Source organism: Centroberyx affinis, unplaced genomic scaffold, assembly GCF_046629955.1.
Source record: "Centroberyx affinis isolate AG114_WGS23_722 - 3 ecotype Tasmania unplaced genomic scaffold, CSIRO-AGI_Caff_v1 ptg000948l_1, whole genome shotgun sequence".
NCBI classification, from domain to species: Eukaryota; Metazoa; Chordata; class Actinopteri; order Beryciformes; family Berycidae; genus Centroberyx; species Centroberyx affinis.
In genome coordinates this window covers 179,910-194,588 of record NW_027279522.1, presented here as the reverse complement: position 1 = coordinate 194,588, position 14,679 = coordinate 179,910, and the positions used below count along the sequence as shown (strand labels likewise).

The 14,679-nt window shown below is 42.7% G+C and overlaps 1 protein-coding gene across 1 annotated transcript in view; it reads right to left on the bottom strand.

Moving 5' to 3' along the window:
- Nucleotides 1-2,380: 2,380 nt before the first annotated feature.
- Nucleotides 2,381-14,679, bottom strand: part of ntrk1 (neurotrophic tyrosine kinase, receptor, type 1) — a 32,352-nt gene continuing 20,053 nt past the window's right edge. Inside the window, exons 12-17 of the mRNA XM_071521976.1 lie at nt 12,751-12,906; nt 12,317-12,447; nt 10,885-11,057; nt 6,212-6,452; nt 5,148-5,306; nt 2,381-2,566 (exon numbers count right to left, since the gene is read on the bottom strand). Of these exons, the coding sequence (XP_071378077.1) occupies nt 2,381-2,566; nt 5,148-5,306; nt 6,212-6,452; nt 10,885-11,057; nt 12,317-12,447; nt 12,751-12,906 (1,046 nt within the window). The remainder of the gene's footprint in view (nt 2,567-5,147; nt 5,307-6,211; nt 6,453-10,884; nt 11,058-12,316; nt 12,448-12,750; nt 12,907-14,679) is intronic.

Genomic DNA, 14,679 nt, shown 5'->3' with positions numbered 1-14,679 from the left:
GGGTTGAGGGTTAAAAAAGCAAAGCACCGTTTTCTCCCTGCTGCACAACTCTAATAGAAGTTCCAGCTTAAAAATGGCCTCAATTACAACCCCCTTTTTTTTAAATAATCATATTCCATATCTAACCTGGGCTGGATTTCAAATAGTTCTAAAAAAAAAAAAAAGGCTGATTCTGAAAACCACAAATGAAACATAAAGGGGAACAGCGTGTTCATTGCAGAGCGTGCCATGCCTATCTGGACAGTATCTGCCTGTAGAGACTAGAAGAAACAATAGGCCAGACACGAGTCTTCCAAGTGTTTTCATCCCTAGTACACCAGAGAGAGGGGGGGGGATGAGGGGGAGGAGGAGGAGGAGGAGGAGGAGGAGGGGGGTGGTGGGGGGTGATAGCATTACTCACAATCCATTACCACTCCCTGGAGACGCTCTGCATGGAGAGGAGTGAGGGGGGTGTGAGGTGGAGAGAGGTTGCTCTCCAATGGTTTTGGACAGTGTGTGTGTGTATTTTTTTGCTGGAACACACACACACACACACACACACACACACACACGTAAGGCAATATGAAACTTGATTATTCCTTTTCAATAACTGTCTGGTCTGGTGAGGATCCCATGGAGACGCTGCAGGTTGCTGATTAGTTCGTCAAAATAATAGAAGGTGCTTGAAGAGCTTTGTTAAGAAAGATGTCCAACTTTAAACAGAGATGGTTCCAAGTCTTCACAATATTGATCGATTGACTGATGCAGAGGGGTGTTAGTATGCAGCGGACAGGCATTTTTAATCAAGTTTGTTTTTATTTTAAGGGCAGACAATATACAAAGTGCTGGAGTAACAATACTTGAAGAAGATATTTTGTTTTTGACATTAATACAGGTTATGTACATACAGTATTTACACTTAAAGGCATCGCAATGGTTTTTACACTTACAATAAAACATCAGCTTTCCCATGTAAAACATCAGCTTTCCCCCCCTCAGAACATCCCATTTGGACGTCAAGGGTTGGATTTAGACATGAACTGTGGGCCTTTTCCATTTTTTTTTTGTTTTTTTTTGTTTTTGTTTTGCACCCACGTGTGGCGGTCGCCTCGCCTCCAATCTCTGTTTCAACCCCATCTGTCCCTCTCCTGCTGGAGTTTCAGTCACCTTCATCCATCTGTTACTTCTGAAACCATCTCACTGTATCACCCCCTCCTCCCCACCACCCACCATCTTGCCCTTTACCGAATTTCAATGCAATGCTTTGATGTCGAAGGTCATTATAATAGAATGTTAAACATTGCTGATTTGTACAAAAGCCACTCAGTACTGTGAATCTGATTCTTGCAGCCAGGCCACATGTCAAACCGATATTCTTTGGAAGTATTTTTTTTTTTTTTACACTTATTAGTATTTGACAGGAAAACTGACAGCATTAAATGTAAACGATGTAAACATAGTAGAGCTAATACACCAGGGAACACGTTCACTGCTGATAAAAGCCATTTTGTTCTTGTTTTTGAAAAATATTCATATGATACATTGGATTTGATACATTAGAAACAAACAGTGTTTTCATCATGTCAGTAACAAAATAAATAAGAGGTCAAATGATAGAAAGCTTTGATTGTACAACTTGGATATCTGGTACATTCACTGAAAACCTTTAAATAATCCTTTCCATATCAGAGCTTGTCCAACTTCAGCGACCGCCTGCTGTACCCAAAACTGCAAAATTGGGTTTCACACTTTTGACACTCAAGTCACTGAAGTGCCCTCTCTTGTAATAAGTTTCATTTTCTAATTGCCGTTCATATCATTAGTGTCTAACTGCTTTTTGATTCATGTAAAACTGAACACTACTCTCTCAAAGCGAGCGTTGCAGGAACTCGGAGCTCGGAGCCAAATCCCTGACAATCCATCATCTTAAATCGCATTCCCGGGAAAGTAAAGCCCATATACTGTTACTCAACACTTATCCATGCATGTCCCTCCATCAGCTTGATCCCACATCAGATAAACATTAAAACACCGTGGTAAACATTTGACAGGTCTCCAGAGAATAGGGATTGGGGGGATGAGGCCAAACTGAAGCGGCACGGTCGCTGCAAAGTGTCCAGACTGTCCATCAAGCGTCAAGGCTGGAAAAAAACAGCAACTGGGAGGTATTTGAAATTAATGTGGTCCTCATAACGGATAAAAGAAGAACTAAACTTCCAGACTGGAGCCAAGGCTAAACCGAGAGGAACCTGTTTAAAATAACTGGACCAGATTAGAGAAACGAAAACGAAGGAGCAAGTTTTAGCTCTCCAATCGTTTACGAACCGAGACCGGAACCTCCCTCTCCCGACCCTCTCCCCGGGCCGGTGATCTCCGCTCCCTGGCTGGCTCTCGGCCTCTCTTAGCCCAGGATGTCCAGGTAGACCGGAGGGTTCTTGACCAGGACCAGCAGGCGGCTGTGGATGTCCTTGATGACCAGCCTCTGCTGGGGCTCCCGCTGCCAGCAGCCCTGCATCAGGAGGTGCACCTCCTTGGGGCAGGTGCGCGGTCTCTCCAGCTCCCGTCCCTGTGTGATGCACTCGATGGCCTGTCGGAGTTGGGTGGGGGGGGGGGAGAGATTAGGTGTTAAAGCTGCAATACGCACCAATAAATAAATAGGATATATTATACGCTATCAGTCTGTGTCTGTCTGTGACCCTGTGTGTACCTGCCTAAATCCCCCTGTTTGCCTGTAAATGGCTTTTCAATGATGTTTGGGGCATTTTGGGGCGTAGACCATGTGCTGTGTGGGGGGAAGCAAAGTAAAAGCAACAACAATGGCGGACAGCAGTAAGAAACTAAAGTATAGTGAAGCTAAACATGTAGCAGACAAGACCCGTTCAAAAACACGGTGAACATCAGCCTTGCTTGTTTTTTCATTGCACATTCCCTGCATTCACGGGCTGCTTCACCTCAGCCTCAGAATAGATATTGTTTGAAGCTAGACAGCTTATAAAGATGAGTGACAAGTGTTGGGGCGGATACTTGACCAACTGAGGGCGAGGAGGGCGGAATCAGCATTACACCTGACTGCCTCAAGGTGAAAAGCTGCATATTGTAGCTTTAAAAAAGTTTTAGTCAGTTAAGTTGATAAAGACCCCTACACTCTGGCCATGGACGTCAAATCCACTAAATGTCCTTGTTGTATTTAATATTTGACAGAGCAAAGCAAGCACACCTTCCATTTTCAGAGAGACTTCGGGAATCAGCTGATCATGTACCAAGGACGTTTTCGAATAAACAGATAACAGACTTTTCCGCAAGAAGATTTTGTGGCAAAACAACCTTGGCGATTCACAGATTTACAGATGTGTCCAATAGCAGAGTAGGAAGCAAAAAAAAAACAACCTTGGGGACAAATAAGATCAACTAAAATCTGAACAGCCAAAGGCATAGACACTACTGTTTGGACTGACGGATTGAGTTCACACTCCCGTGCCGCTCAGTGAATAAATCACTGTCAAGCATGTGAGAGAGGAGTGCGACAGCCGGCCCTCTGCTCTCCAAATGAAGGGTTAGTGATTCAGTCTCTTCCCCGTTGTTAACCCCGGCCTGATCCAATGAACAGAAGAGACCTGTCAGCACTGAGCCACTTCATGCCGAAATGGCCTTTCAATCAACCTCATAGCTGAACAAAGGCAGATAACAACCTCCCAAAATGGCCGCCGCCGCCGCAGCATGCCGAGCCAGAGTGTTTTGGGATGATTTATGCCTGCCATTGCTTATTTAGGCAACATGATAATTACGCCTGTCCTTTATTGGCCGAGACGTATTAGGCTAACAAGGTTAAAGCTCATTGGCCCTGGGCAAAGATGAAAGCCAATGAGATTAGAATTGAGTGGATGGGAAAAGTGATCTACCCTCCTCTTGAAAGGAGAGAGGGTTTTGCCCAGTAATAGCAAGTTGTGGTTGAGACAGAGTCCCACTTCTTGGTGCGCAAGCTGAAAGCGCTGGACTGGACTGCCCTTAATTACTATGAACTTATTGATTAGTTTAGTAGAGTATAGAGCTGAAAAACTCCTGTAATATATGGACTGAAGTATACTTCATCTAGAAGGAAAATGTCCCGTTTCTTATACCTACATTCTGTGAGAGATCCAAGAAAAAGATCGAAATATTTAAGCCTACTGTTTACAATCCTCCTTGCAAAATCACCAGTTAATTTAACTTTTAGAGTGTAAAAATCAGCGCTGCCAGTGTTTCTATAAGTCCACACCCATCAGAGTTAATTTAAAGTCACACGCCTAATAATACCAAATGTCAAAAATGTTCTTTTATTGTATGTTTATATCAAAATCTCATTACTTTTACCAACTGGAAAGCGAAAAAATGTTTAGTGGTGACTTTAGTGGTACCAGGAGGAGTAAATAAAAATTCCAACCAATAAAACACAGATTTTTGAATCCCGCCCCTCCACCCCTCCCATCCAATAAAACTGCCTTTCTCTCCCTGACTGATATGCCATTGGTTTACACTTTTGAATGATCCCACATTATGTCCTGCCCAAATATCCTGTTTCAACAGGACATACATCACATTAAGGAAGCAAGATGCTCTAAAAATGTGGTTTCATTGTGACTTTAACACTTGAGATATCCGTATCAGCTCTATGGGTGGACAAACACTTGCCAAACACTTGTAACCTACATCACAGGTAACCAAGATCAGCCAATAGCAGGTTGCAATTGTAACAGCTTGCAATGCTTGTAACCAGTAGATGTCAGTCCAACCTGAAAAGTCGTCTCTGTGTTTGGTTTCCCTTTAAGAGCGAAATACAAATCTGTCTTCAAAAGAGCAGTGAGTGAGCGCTCCATCCAGAGAAAACTGGACTGTATGATGGCTGAACCTTTCGCCACCTCCAACCCCACCAACCTCCACCCGCCACGAAGAAGAAGAAATCTAACCATTTACCTCCTACTGTCATTTGGGGCTGCAAGGGTGAAAAATTGCCTAGCACAGCTTTAAAATGGTCGATTATGGCTTCAAAAACATGTTTGTGTGGGCGTGTTTCCTTTGGGTGGTGAAACACAAGGCAATTTTTGGGACAAGTGTTGCCCATCAGAGTTGCCAGTAAAGTTGACTTGTGTGTCACTACCTTCATAAATGCCCTCTTCACGTTGCCAACCCACCTCACTGTTGGACAGCTGGTACCAGGGCTGCTTGCCGTAGGTGAAGATCTCCCAGAGGACGACGCCGAAGCTCCAGATGTCGCTCTCCGTGGTGAACTTCCTGTACATGATGCTCTCCGGCGGCATCCAGCGGATCGGCAGCATGGTGCGCCCGCCCACCTGAGGAGGACGAGGAGGCGGGGCATCTTAATGTGTGAGGCCAATATAAGTTCATGCGCAAGGGAATGCATTGAATTTTATAATAATACAACATAAAACACGTCTCAAGGTGAATGATTAAATGTCTTGCCTGCGCTAAAAATTCTTATGCATAAACAGAATGTAATGCTCTGTTTAAATTGTGATTTACAGGAATGTCACCCTTTAATAACTTTAATAATAAGTCTAAAATGTTTTTCTAAATCCAGAATCCAGAGAACCAAGACTGTTGTTTGTGCTCAAGCTGGATGCTCATCCCTGACCTTTCCATAATGAACGTGCACAGCGACTTAAAATCAATGGGAGGCAGAACTTGTGGACAAAAAGATTGTTTGTTGGAGCTTTAACATCCAAGAAAGCTTCACTTCATAGTAGTTTGATTCATTATGAGACAGAAAATGTATTCATCACTACTAAAAATCAGCTTGGCCACTCGGCTTGGCACAATTTTGCCAATTTTGCAAATCAGTTTTCACTGGAGCTGTCCAATACAGAACACGGTGTAATTACATGGGCACCCAGGAATAAATCTTCACTAGAGCAAGCTTAACTGTCTTAAGGCATTGTGATACTGTGACAATTTGTGCAATTTGGAATTGTGTGGTATTCCCCTTTAACTTTTTAAATCTCACCAAGGTCTCTCATACCAAGCAATGATTGCTGCCAAAATCTCTAACCTGGCAGGGGGACAGGTTACCAACACTCTGTCCAATAAGCAAGCTACTTGTGAGACCATGTGACTTCTGTTTGGTCAGTGTGAACCTAAACAAACCAAAAACAAGTAAACTTTTCCCCTCTGGAACAAGAAAAGAAACTGTAGGTGTGATCTTCAGACTCTCCTCTCTCTCTCTCCCCCTCCAGCTCACCCGGTAGTAGTCTGTGCTGTAGATATCGCGTGACATGCCAAAGTCGCCAATTTTGACCACCAGCCCCTCCCCCACCAGGCAGTTGCGGGTGGCCAGGTCTCGGTGGACGAAGTGCAGCGAGGCCAGGTAGACCATGCCCGAGGCGATCTGGGCGGCGATGTGCAGCATCTGGGGCAGAGTGAGCTGACCCAGCGGGGGCATCTTCACCTCCTCCAGGATGCGGGCGTCAGGACCGTGGGCTCTGAGGGAGACAGAGGGAGGGGATACGACTGTCGGTTTGTATCTGGGCTGCAGGAGGTTATAATTCTGCTTTTTAAGGGATATTTTTATGCCATTTCTGCTTAATTAGACAGTTGGTAGTGAAGAGATGATGAGATGAGATGATATGGTAGAGAGGGAGAGAGAAAGAGAGGGAGAGAGAGGGAAATTGAACCCAGGATGTTGCAGTTGCATAATATGCACCTTAGGTAACTGAGCTACCAGGACACCCCATCTGATTCTATTGTGTGTGTGTGTGTGTGTGTGTGTGTGTGTGTGTGTGTGTGTGCCTGTCATTATCTGTGTCCATGTGTGTTTGTGCAAGTTTCAAGTGTCAAGTTTATCTTCCATTTACATAAAAATGCATTGGGATTCTTGATTATGAGCCTCAGGTCATTCAGGCAAAAAACACATAAGAGATAAGGTAAAAAGAACACATAAGACACATAAGACTCAAGTTAAATGTACATGTATGTGTGTGTGTATGTGTATTTGTGAACTTCTATACTGTATCTGTCTCTGTATTGTCTTTGTGTGTGTGTGTTTGAGCGTGTGTGTGCACTCATGCATATATCTGTGTGTGTCTTACTTCCTGCATTGTTCACTGTTTTGTCCACAGAACTGGATTGGATTCTGTTTTACTGCATTTATTTACTGCATTAGGAGCAGAAATGCTAATTACTGCGGAGTACAAGAGGGAACTTGTATACGCAGAGATGTATTTCCATCTGTAAAGAACAAAACATTCTGACCTCTTCCTACCCTGTCTGATCTTTTGTGTTGCTATTGGCTGTCCGGATTAATCGAACACTGGGATTGGTCTTTCAGTGTGTTGGTAACTATGGCATCGACCTAGCGCGACCTAAAGGACAATGACTTCAGCATGCAATCTGCAGATTGAACATTTTTGACATATATGAGATGTTAAAAGCATTACAGACATGGTCGCCGCGGCCACGCCATCATAAACCCGTTTAACGATGATGGTTAATACGAAGCATAAGGCTTGCAATACGCCCTCAATTGATTTGCAATAATGCAATTCAGAGATGTACTGTACGCTGATCCTCCGCTCTCCTAACGTTCCACAGTTGTCCTTGTGGATCATAAACACCCACTCTCACTTCTGACTCCAGACTAAATGAGCAAATCACCACTGATGTGTTTCCATCCATCCTGATATTCCTCCTCTCCACTTTGTCCCCTGTTGCCCCCCCCCCCTCCTCTCCTCCTTAGAAAGGAAGTTGTCTATACAATCACTATTAGTTTAAAAGGCAGGTGGTAGGATGGAAAAGCAGCTGCATTGTGGAGCCCTCAGACACATCACCCATGCTGTCTGCTGGAAATGCGATTTCCATCCATTCGTGGACATATATCTCAGGCAAAATTTGTGTGTGTGCATGCATGTGTGTGTGTGTGTCTGTGTGTGTGTGTGTGTGTTTTCATCCCCAATCTGTCTCCTGTGGAAGACACCTGGCAGACACGCATCAACTGCGTCTGCTCTAATAGTTTTTTCAGACTGTTTCCCAGGTGCCAAGTGAACTCTAATGGGTCAACGCTGTCTCAGTCTGAAGTGATTCATCCAGCTCGCTCATAAGGGTTCAAGACATAGATGTTTTAAATATTACTGGAACAATATGCATATTTTAATCTTCAAGTGCTTCGATGACCATATTACACAGTAATTACAAGTGTAATTATGAATTTGTTTGCTGCATATCCCTCTGACACACCGCATAGGAGCTCAGTATGTTGTTCAAGGAAAGTCTGACAGATAGACATCTAGGGGTCAAACCTGTGACTTTACTGTTTTGGACCCAATCTCTGCTGTAATTCAAAATATCCACCACACTTACTTTATAGAGGACAATTTTTGCCACACAATCATAGAAGCAGGGACTTCTGCACACTAAGGACAAGAGCCTGTTCCCCCATTCATCCCCAGAGGCTGAATCTGGTCTGTGTGGATCAGCATTATAATAAAATCTTGCCATAATTTGAATTTCACTGTAAAGCCCTATGCACAAGGCCAGTATTATATGAGGACCTCATGTAAATAATGGCGCAACCTCCAACCACTTCGTTTCATCAAACGCATTCACACATGATAATGAAAAAACCTTTCTCCTGCCTCCATTTTTCATGACAGGGGGAAGATAGAAATTGCGTGTTTAGAAGAAAAAGAAGAAAAATAAATTATCGGCTTAAACGAAGAGTTTGATTCGCACAGGATTAGCAAAGCAGGCTTCTGGCTTATAAAATACGGAAGGTAACTTTTTACTTTACAAATAACACACACGAAAGATTCACATGGCATTAAAATCACAGACGATCTCTGCAGTCATCACACATCACTGGATGTGCCTAGGTAATATTAGTCCCATGCAAATAGGACTTCAGAGACCTTAAAGTGCGGAAAAGCGGCAACATCGGAAATTTTTGTTGATATAGTCCAGAACAAACTCTTCCCCAGCGCTCTCCTCTTAGCCTCTGAGTCCCTTTATGCCTGCAGTGCTTCTTAAACATACAGAACCGCTGCACTACAGCTATGTTGCGTAACCATCCTAACCTCTCATGTGGTTCACCAAGGTCAGCGGAGTGGGTTCAGCTCTTGAGCACACATCGGGTTTGACTGATGGCAGGGCTGCAGCTAACAGCGTCTTCAAGTGCAGCTTGGCATAAGAACTGTAGTTACTTGTCAGAGGTCAGCTTTTTTTCTTAGCATTTACTTGAGGATTCGTGCTCTTTTCCAGCAAAGCCCTACATTAAATTCATGTAATTACATACATTGACACCTGGGAGCTGCCCAGCACAACCACAGTCTCTCACTGTTGGCTTCACTATGAGCAGTTGTTGGTTGAGTGCCTTGCTCGAGGGCACTTGGATGGTTGTTGCTGAAGGAGGGGGTGTGTGTGTGTGTGTGTGTGTGTGTGTGTGTGTGTGTGTGTGTGTGTGTGTGTGTGTGTGTGTGTGTGTGTGTGAAGTGGCTTTGTTGAGAGCACTAGAGGAGCAAGAAGGGTGAATACAGACAAGGAGGAGGCTAATACTGAAGAGTGGAAACCAGTGGAAAATGGTTAGTCTTGTCCATGACATTGGTCTGAAAGACCATATTGTGATGCTGAGGCTACAAAATAATACTGAACATCTAGTTCCCTCTAAACACACATTGTAAACCACTGCCACTGTTGACCCATGAATCATTGGTTTATTGAAAGAAGAGTAGAAATGAAATTCAGGGGTAATACTTTTAATCAAGCAAGATGGTGGCCGAATCTTCTTGCAAACATTTATTATGTTGGTTTAATACTTAAACCTGCAGCATGTAACTCAGTAGGCTCACACATTCATAAAGCACCTCAATAACCATATAAGTGTAATTATGAATTTGTTTCCTTCATGACACCGCATAACAGGTCACCATGTTGTTCAAAGAAACTAGTATAGATGGATTGGCTTTTTTTTTTTACCTTCCTTTTTTGGACCCAATCTCTCTAACCATTTATTCAGAATATCCACCACAAGCACAGAAGCAGGGACTTCTGCACACTAAGGACATGAACCTGTTTCCCATTCATCCTTAAAGGCTGAATCTGTGTATCTGTGTAAGTATTATAATAAAATCTTGCCATAATTTGAATTTCACTGTGAAGCCCTATTTGCACAGGGCGAGTATTATGAGGGATGGACAGCTTGGCTGTTGTGGGGATCGAACCTGTGACTCCCCGGCTGTCCTGCGCAGGTATCCAACAGAGGTGGGATACAACAAAGTAACAATATTTCATTACTGTACAGTATCTGTACTTTACTCAAGTTTTTCTTTCACTGAAGACTTTTTACTTTGACTCACTACATTTCAAAATAAAAATCTGTACTTTCTACTCACTACATTTCCAAAACAGACTTGTTACTCTTGGGAAATCATCAACTGATTTTCTAAAAAAAAAAAAGATTTTGGGCATCAGACAGCTTCTGTCCCTGAAGCAGCTGATCAAGAGCCAGATGAGATTGGCTACTTGTTCAGCAAAGTTGGCTACTTGTTCAGCAAAGCGACACCACAAAGGAAGGAAAGGGAGAGAGAAGCAACACGAAGAAGAGAGAAGCAACAAGAGAGAAAATGAACGTAGTGAATTCAGCTGCTAGAATTAACGTGAATGTGATTTGAGCTGCAGACTCTTTCTCATCTGGGATTCAGAGGAACACTCAACAGAAACCAGTTCAGAACATTAGAAATGACTTTTTCAGAGAATGACTTTTACTTTTATACTTTTAAGACCATGTACTTTTATACTTTGACTTTCGTAAAGGATTTGAAATGGTACTTCAACTTCTATCAGAGCATATTATTAGATGAGTATTTGCACTTTTACTTGAGTAAGGAATTTGTGCACTTCTACCACCTCTGGTATCCAACGTACCTGAGGAAGCGGTTGAGGTCTCCGTGCCTCATGTATTCAAACACCATGGCCAGCGGCTCTCCGTCTGTACACACGCCGTAGAATCGCACAATGTGCTGGTGCTGGAGCACCGTCAGCAGCTCCGCCTCCCTCTGGAAGTCCTGCCGGGTCGACTCGTTGGCATCCTTCAGAGTCTGAGCCACACAGTAGATGCACATTTACATTTACACTTCAGGCATTTGGCGAAGACTCAATACAGAGCAACTTACAATGAACACAACAGTAGAAAAAGCTTAAAATCCTTAAATTGACAACATGAGTAGAGGCCAAACTATTAATCCTTATGTCCTCAGAATCATCATGTATGATAGAAAAGGTAAAGAAATAGTTGTCATGGATGTTCTGTATGCTATCATGAGGGAAAATGTGTATAAAAGTATCTGTCCTCATGCCTCACGGTTAATAGGATGATGAATCTGAGCTGAGCTAACCACCGGGGCTGTAAACTGATTTCTTTTATTCGCTGTGGTTTGCATTAACCTGTTGTAACATTAAACCACCAGACTGTCATCAACAAAGACACAGCACTCTGAAACCACAAGGTCTAATTTCAATATATGGATTATTAAAGTATATGTGCAGTACTTTTCCAAATCTAAACCCAAGGTGGAAGCTAATTAATTACATTCACTCTTGTTACTGAAATTGAGTAGCTTTTTGTGTAATTGTACACTCTTGAGTGTTTTTTTTTTGTAGTCATTAACTTTAACTTTTACTTCTGACTTGAGAATTTTAGTTTACTACATTTTAAATCACATCCATTAAAGAGTATAAATTTTGCAGGTTCCTCATAAGCATCACATCATAAACTGATCAATTGTGAATTGTCAAATTGTGGGACGATTAGCAGTGAATAGTCAGTCCGAAAAGAAGGCTTTACTTTGTTTATGCACTTTATTTTATGATTTTTTTTAATTCTTATTAAAGGATTATAGCATTGTATAGGAAAATCATATGTAACAGTTTTCTATTTTGTCAAAAAGTAACTCATTTCTAATCTGCACTATTCTGTATGCTCCTATGTATGTCATTCACCCTCTAAAAGGGAAACTTAAAAATCTAAAAATAAAAAACATTTAATTACAAAAAAAAAGTAACTCATTTCAAATGAGCCACTTTTTACTTTTACTTATATAGATTTTTACACCAGTAATATTACTTATATTTGAGTAACATTTCTGCCAAGTAGCACTAACTCTACTTCTACTACTGTACTTCTACTACTTCTACTACTCTAACCCTAACCTAGCAGGAAATTTTAGTATTCTTTCCACCCCTGCCGAACCCTAATCCTAACTGCTAAATTGGTTTCACCATATTTGCAAATACTGAGAGGAAACAAAGCCAAATATTAACAGTGAAAGTGGTTGTGAGGTCGTGGATAGAGACTCACTTTGATGGCGACCAGCATCTTGTCGCTGTCAGGACTGAGGTTGGCACACTCTGCCAGGTAGACTTTGCCAAACGCTCCTTCACCCAACTCCCACTTCAGCACAATGTCCTGCCGTTTGATATGCTGGACGCCTGTTCATGGATACAGACAGGTTTGGCATTAGCAGCCCACATCTTGGTGATAATGCTTATGAGACGGACATTTAGATAAAACATCACCCATGGAGACTTGATGACCTGATGTTCTGATTGCACGCAAAGTTGATTGTATTTAAATTTCACCACTTTCTCTGACAAAAATCTAATTATATGCAGTAGATGGTGAGATTTCCTGAAGTTTGGGCACTGACATGTCATGTTTTATGAAAAATGAGCGTGAATTCACTAACAGATCATCAAGCGTCATCGCAGTGGCAATGAGTTCATCACACTCACACATGTCTTTGTCCTTGATGATGCCGCAGAAGTACTGTGGGTTTTCTACAAAGCTGGATAGGCCAGAGTCTTCATCTGAGGAGGGAGGGCTGGCTCCAAAGTTCGTGAAACGAAGCGACACAGCCAGGTCGTCCTCCGTGCCCAAAACTGATGAACCTAATGAGACAGGGAGGGAAACGACAGAGTGAAAAACTGAGAGATGCGTAACACCTAATCAGTCTCCAGCCATTTATGATTGCACTGTTCATCAAACGAAGCAATTCAGAGCCCATTTTTTTACGTCAAGAAATCGACATTCTTTCCTGGCAACTTGGCTGTATATTTCTTGGTCCCATGGTGACAGATGATCACAAGCTCTAATAATCACCATCATCAACAATGCAGCAATCAGGCCACATTGAACCGGAGAACGACCAAACGGTCGTAGAGGAAGCCTGAATGGTTAGCAACCCTGACTGCAGTGCGTATTAAAAGCCAAACAAGTGGGCCCCAAATTGTAAAACCCCACTCAGCAAGGCAAACCACAGAACCCCCAGAGTCCAACATGCTCGAAAATGGAACAACAAAGAGCGAGCGCACGGGGAAGGGAGGGAAGGAAAGAGGCGTCCGGGAGTGGGGTCCACTTAGGCAATCAGGCCCACTTAGGCACTTTGAGAGTGAGAAGGGTGGAGGGTGGAGGGGGGTGGGGGTGGGGTGGGGTGGGGGGGGATGGGGTCCGAGAGGAGCTGTATCGCTTCTAGCTGTGCCTCCATCCATCCATCCGTCTTCTTTAATGGCCCACACCGCAGTGGCAGTGGCTAAGGGAGGTTTCTGACGCCGTTCTCATGCAGTAATTAAGGCACTTTAGCCCAGCCGGCACGCAGCCTGACTGTGTGCAAAGTTACAGCTTAGTGGAAATCCTATATTAGTTGGCCTCCCGTGCATTACCTTCTGAGAGCAACTCAAACGCCTCATACTGAACCGTTGGCGATGTGAAACAATAATTCGGCAGAGCGTTTGATTACGGCTCGTTCCGATTTGGATGTAGGTTTTCAGAGAGATCCGTTCGGTTGGCACAGTTTCATCTGCTGGATTAGACGATTAGAGGATTATTTTATCATGCTCATGCAGCAGTATAACAGGCGAGTATGGCAGGTAAAGCCCAGTGCTCAAGCAAATGATATAAAGCAGAGATTCTCAACCTTTTTCATATCAAGGACCCCAAATTTAGTCCACATTAGGGCCACGGACCGCCATTTGATGAGGTTTTGTCTCTCAGACCCAAATCTGAGAATATTTTTATTGTCAGATATGATTTAGTCCAGAATTTCATGACTGTCTGTATTGTAGGTAGAGAGATAACAGAACAGAACAGTCAATCTTCTACATTCTCTAATTGTGTTAACCTCTTGTGAATATAATAAATAATGCTGAACTTTAACAATTTGTCAATTTGCTGCGGACCCCCTGGAACCCCCTCAAGGACCCCTGGTGGTCCCCGGACCCCACGTTGAGAACCACTGATCTAAAGTGATAAGTGAGGCCATTTAGTATTAGTCATACACTGCAAAAACAAGTCATTTAATCAAATACTGACTCCAAAAATGTTATTTTTCTTAAAACCAGTGGAAATAATCGGCCAACAAGGATTATTCCCAATGCAGTTTGATTTGTTTCAAGAATTTAATAATCAAGTGACCATGTCTTGAAGTTGGCACATCACTCCACTAGAAAATGTCACCTGATTCTAGACAATTGATTCTAAGTTGATTTGCATTGAAAACTAGTTCAATTACTTTTGTTTTAAGAAATAAACACTCAATACAAGATTAAATGACATGTTCAGTTTTGCAGTGTACATTTGTACGCTGTGTAAGTTTATTTAGTGCTTATTAGACTTTTCCCTGCATACATGAAAACTACTTGTAAATGGATTATGAATACTTCTTC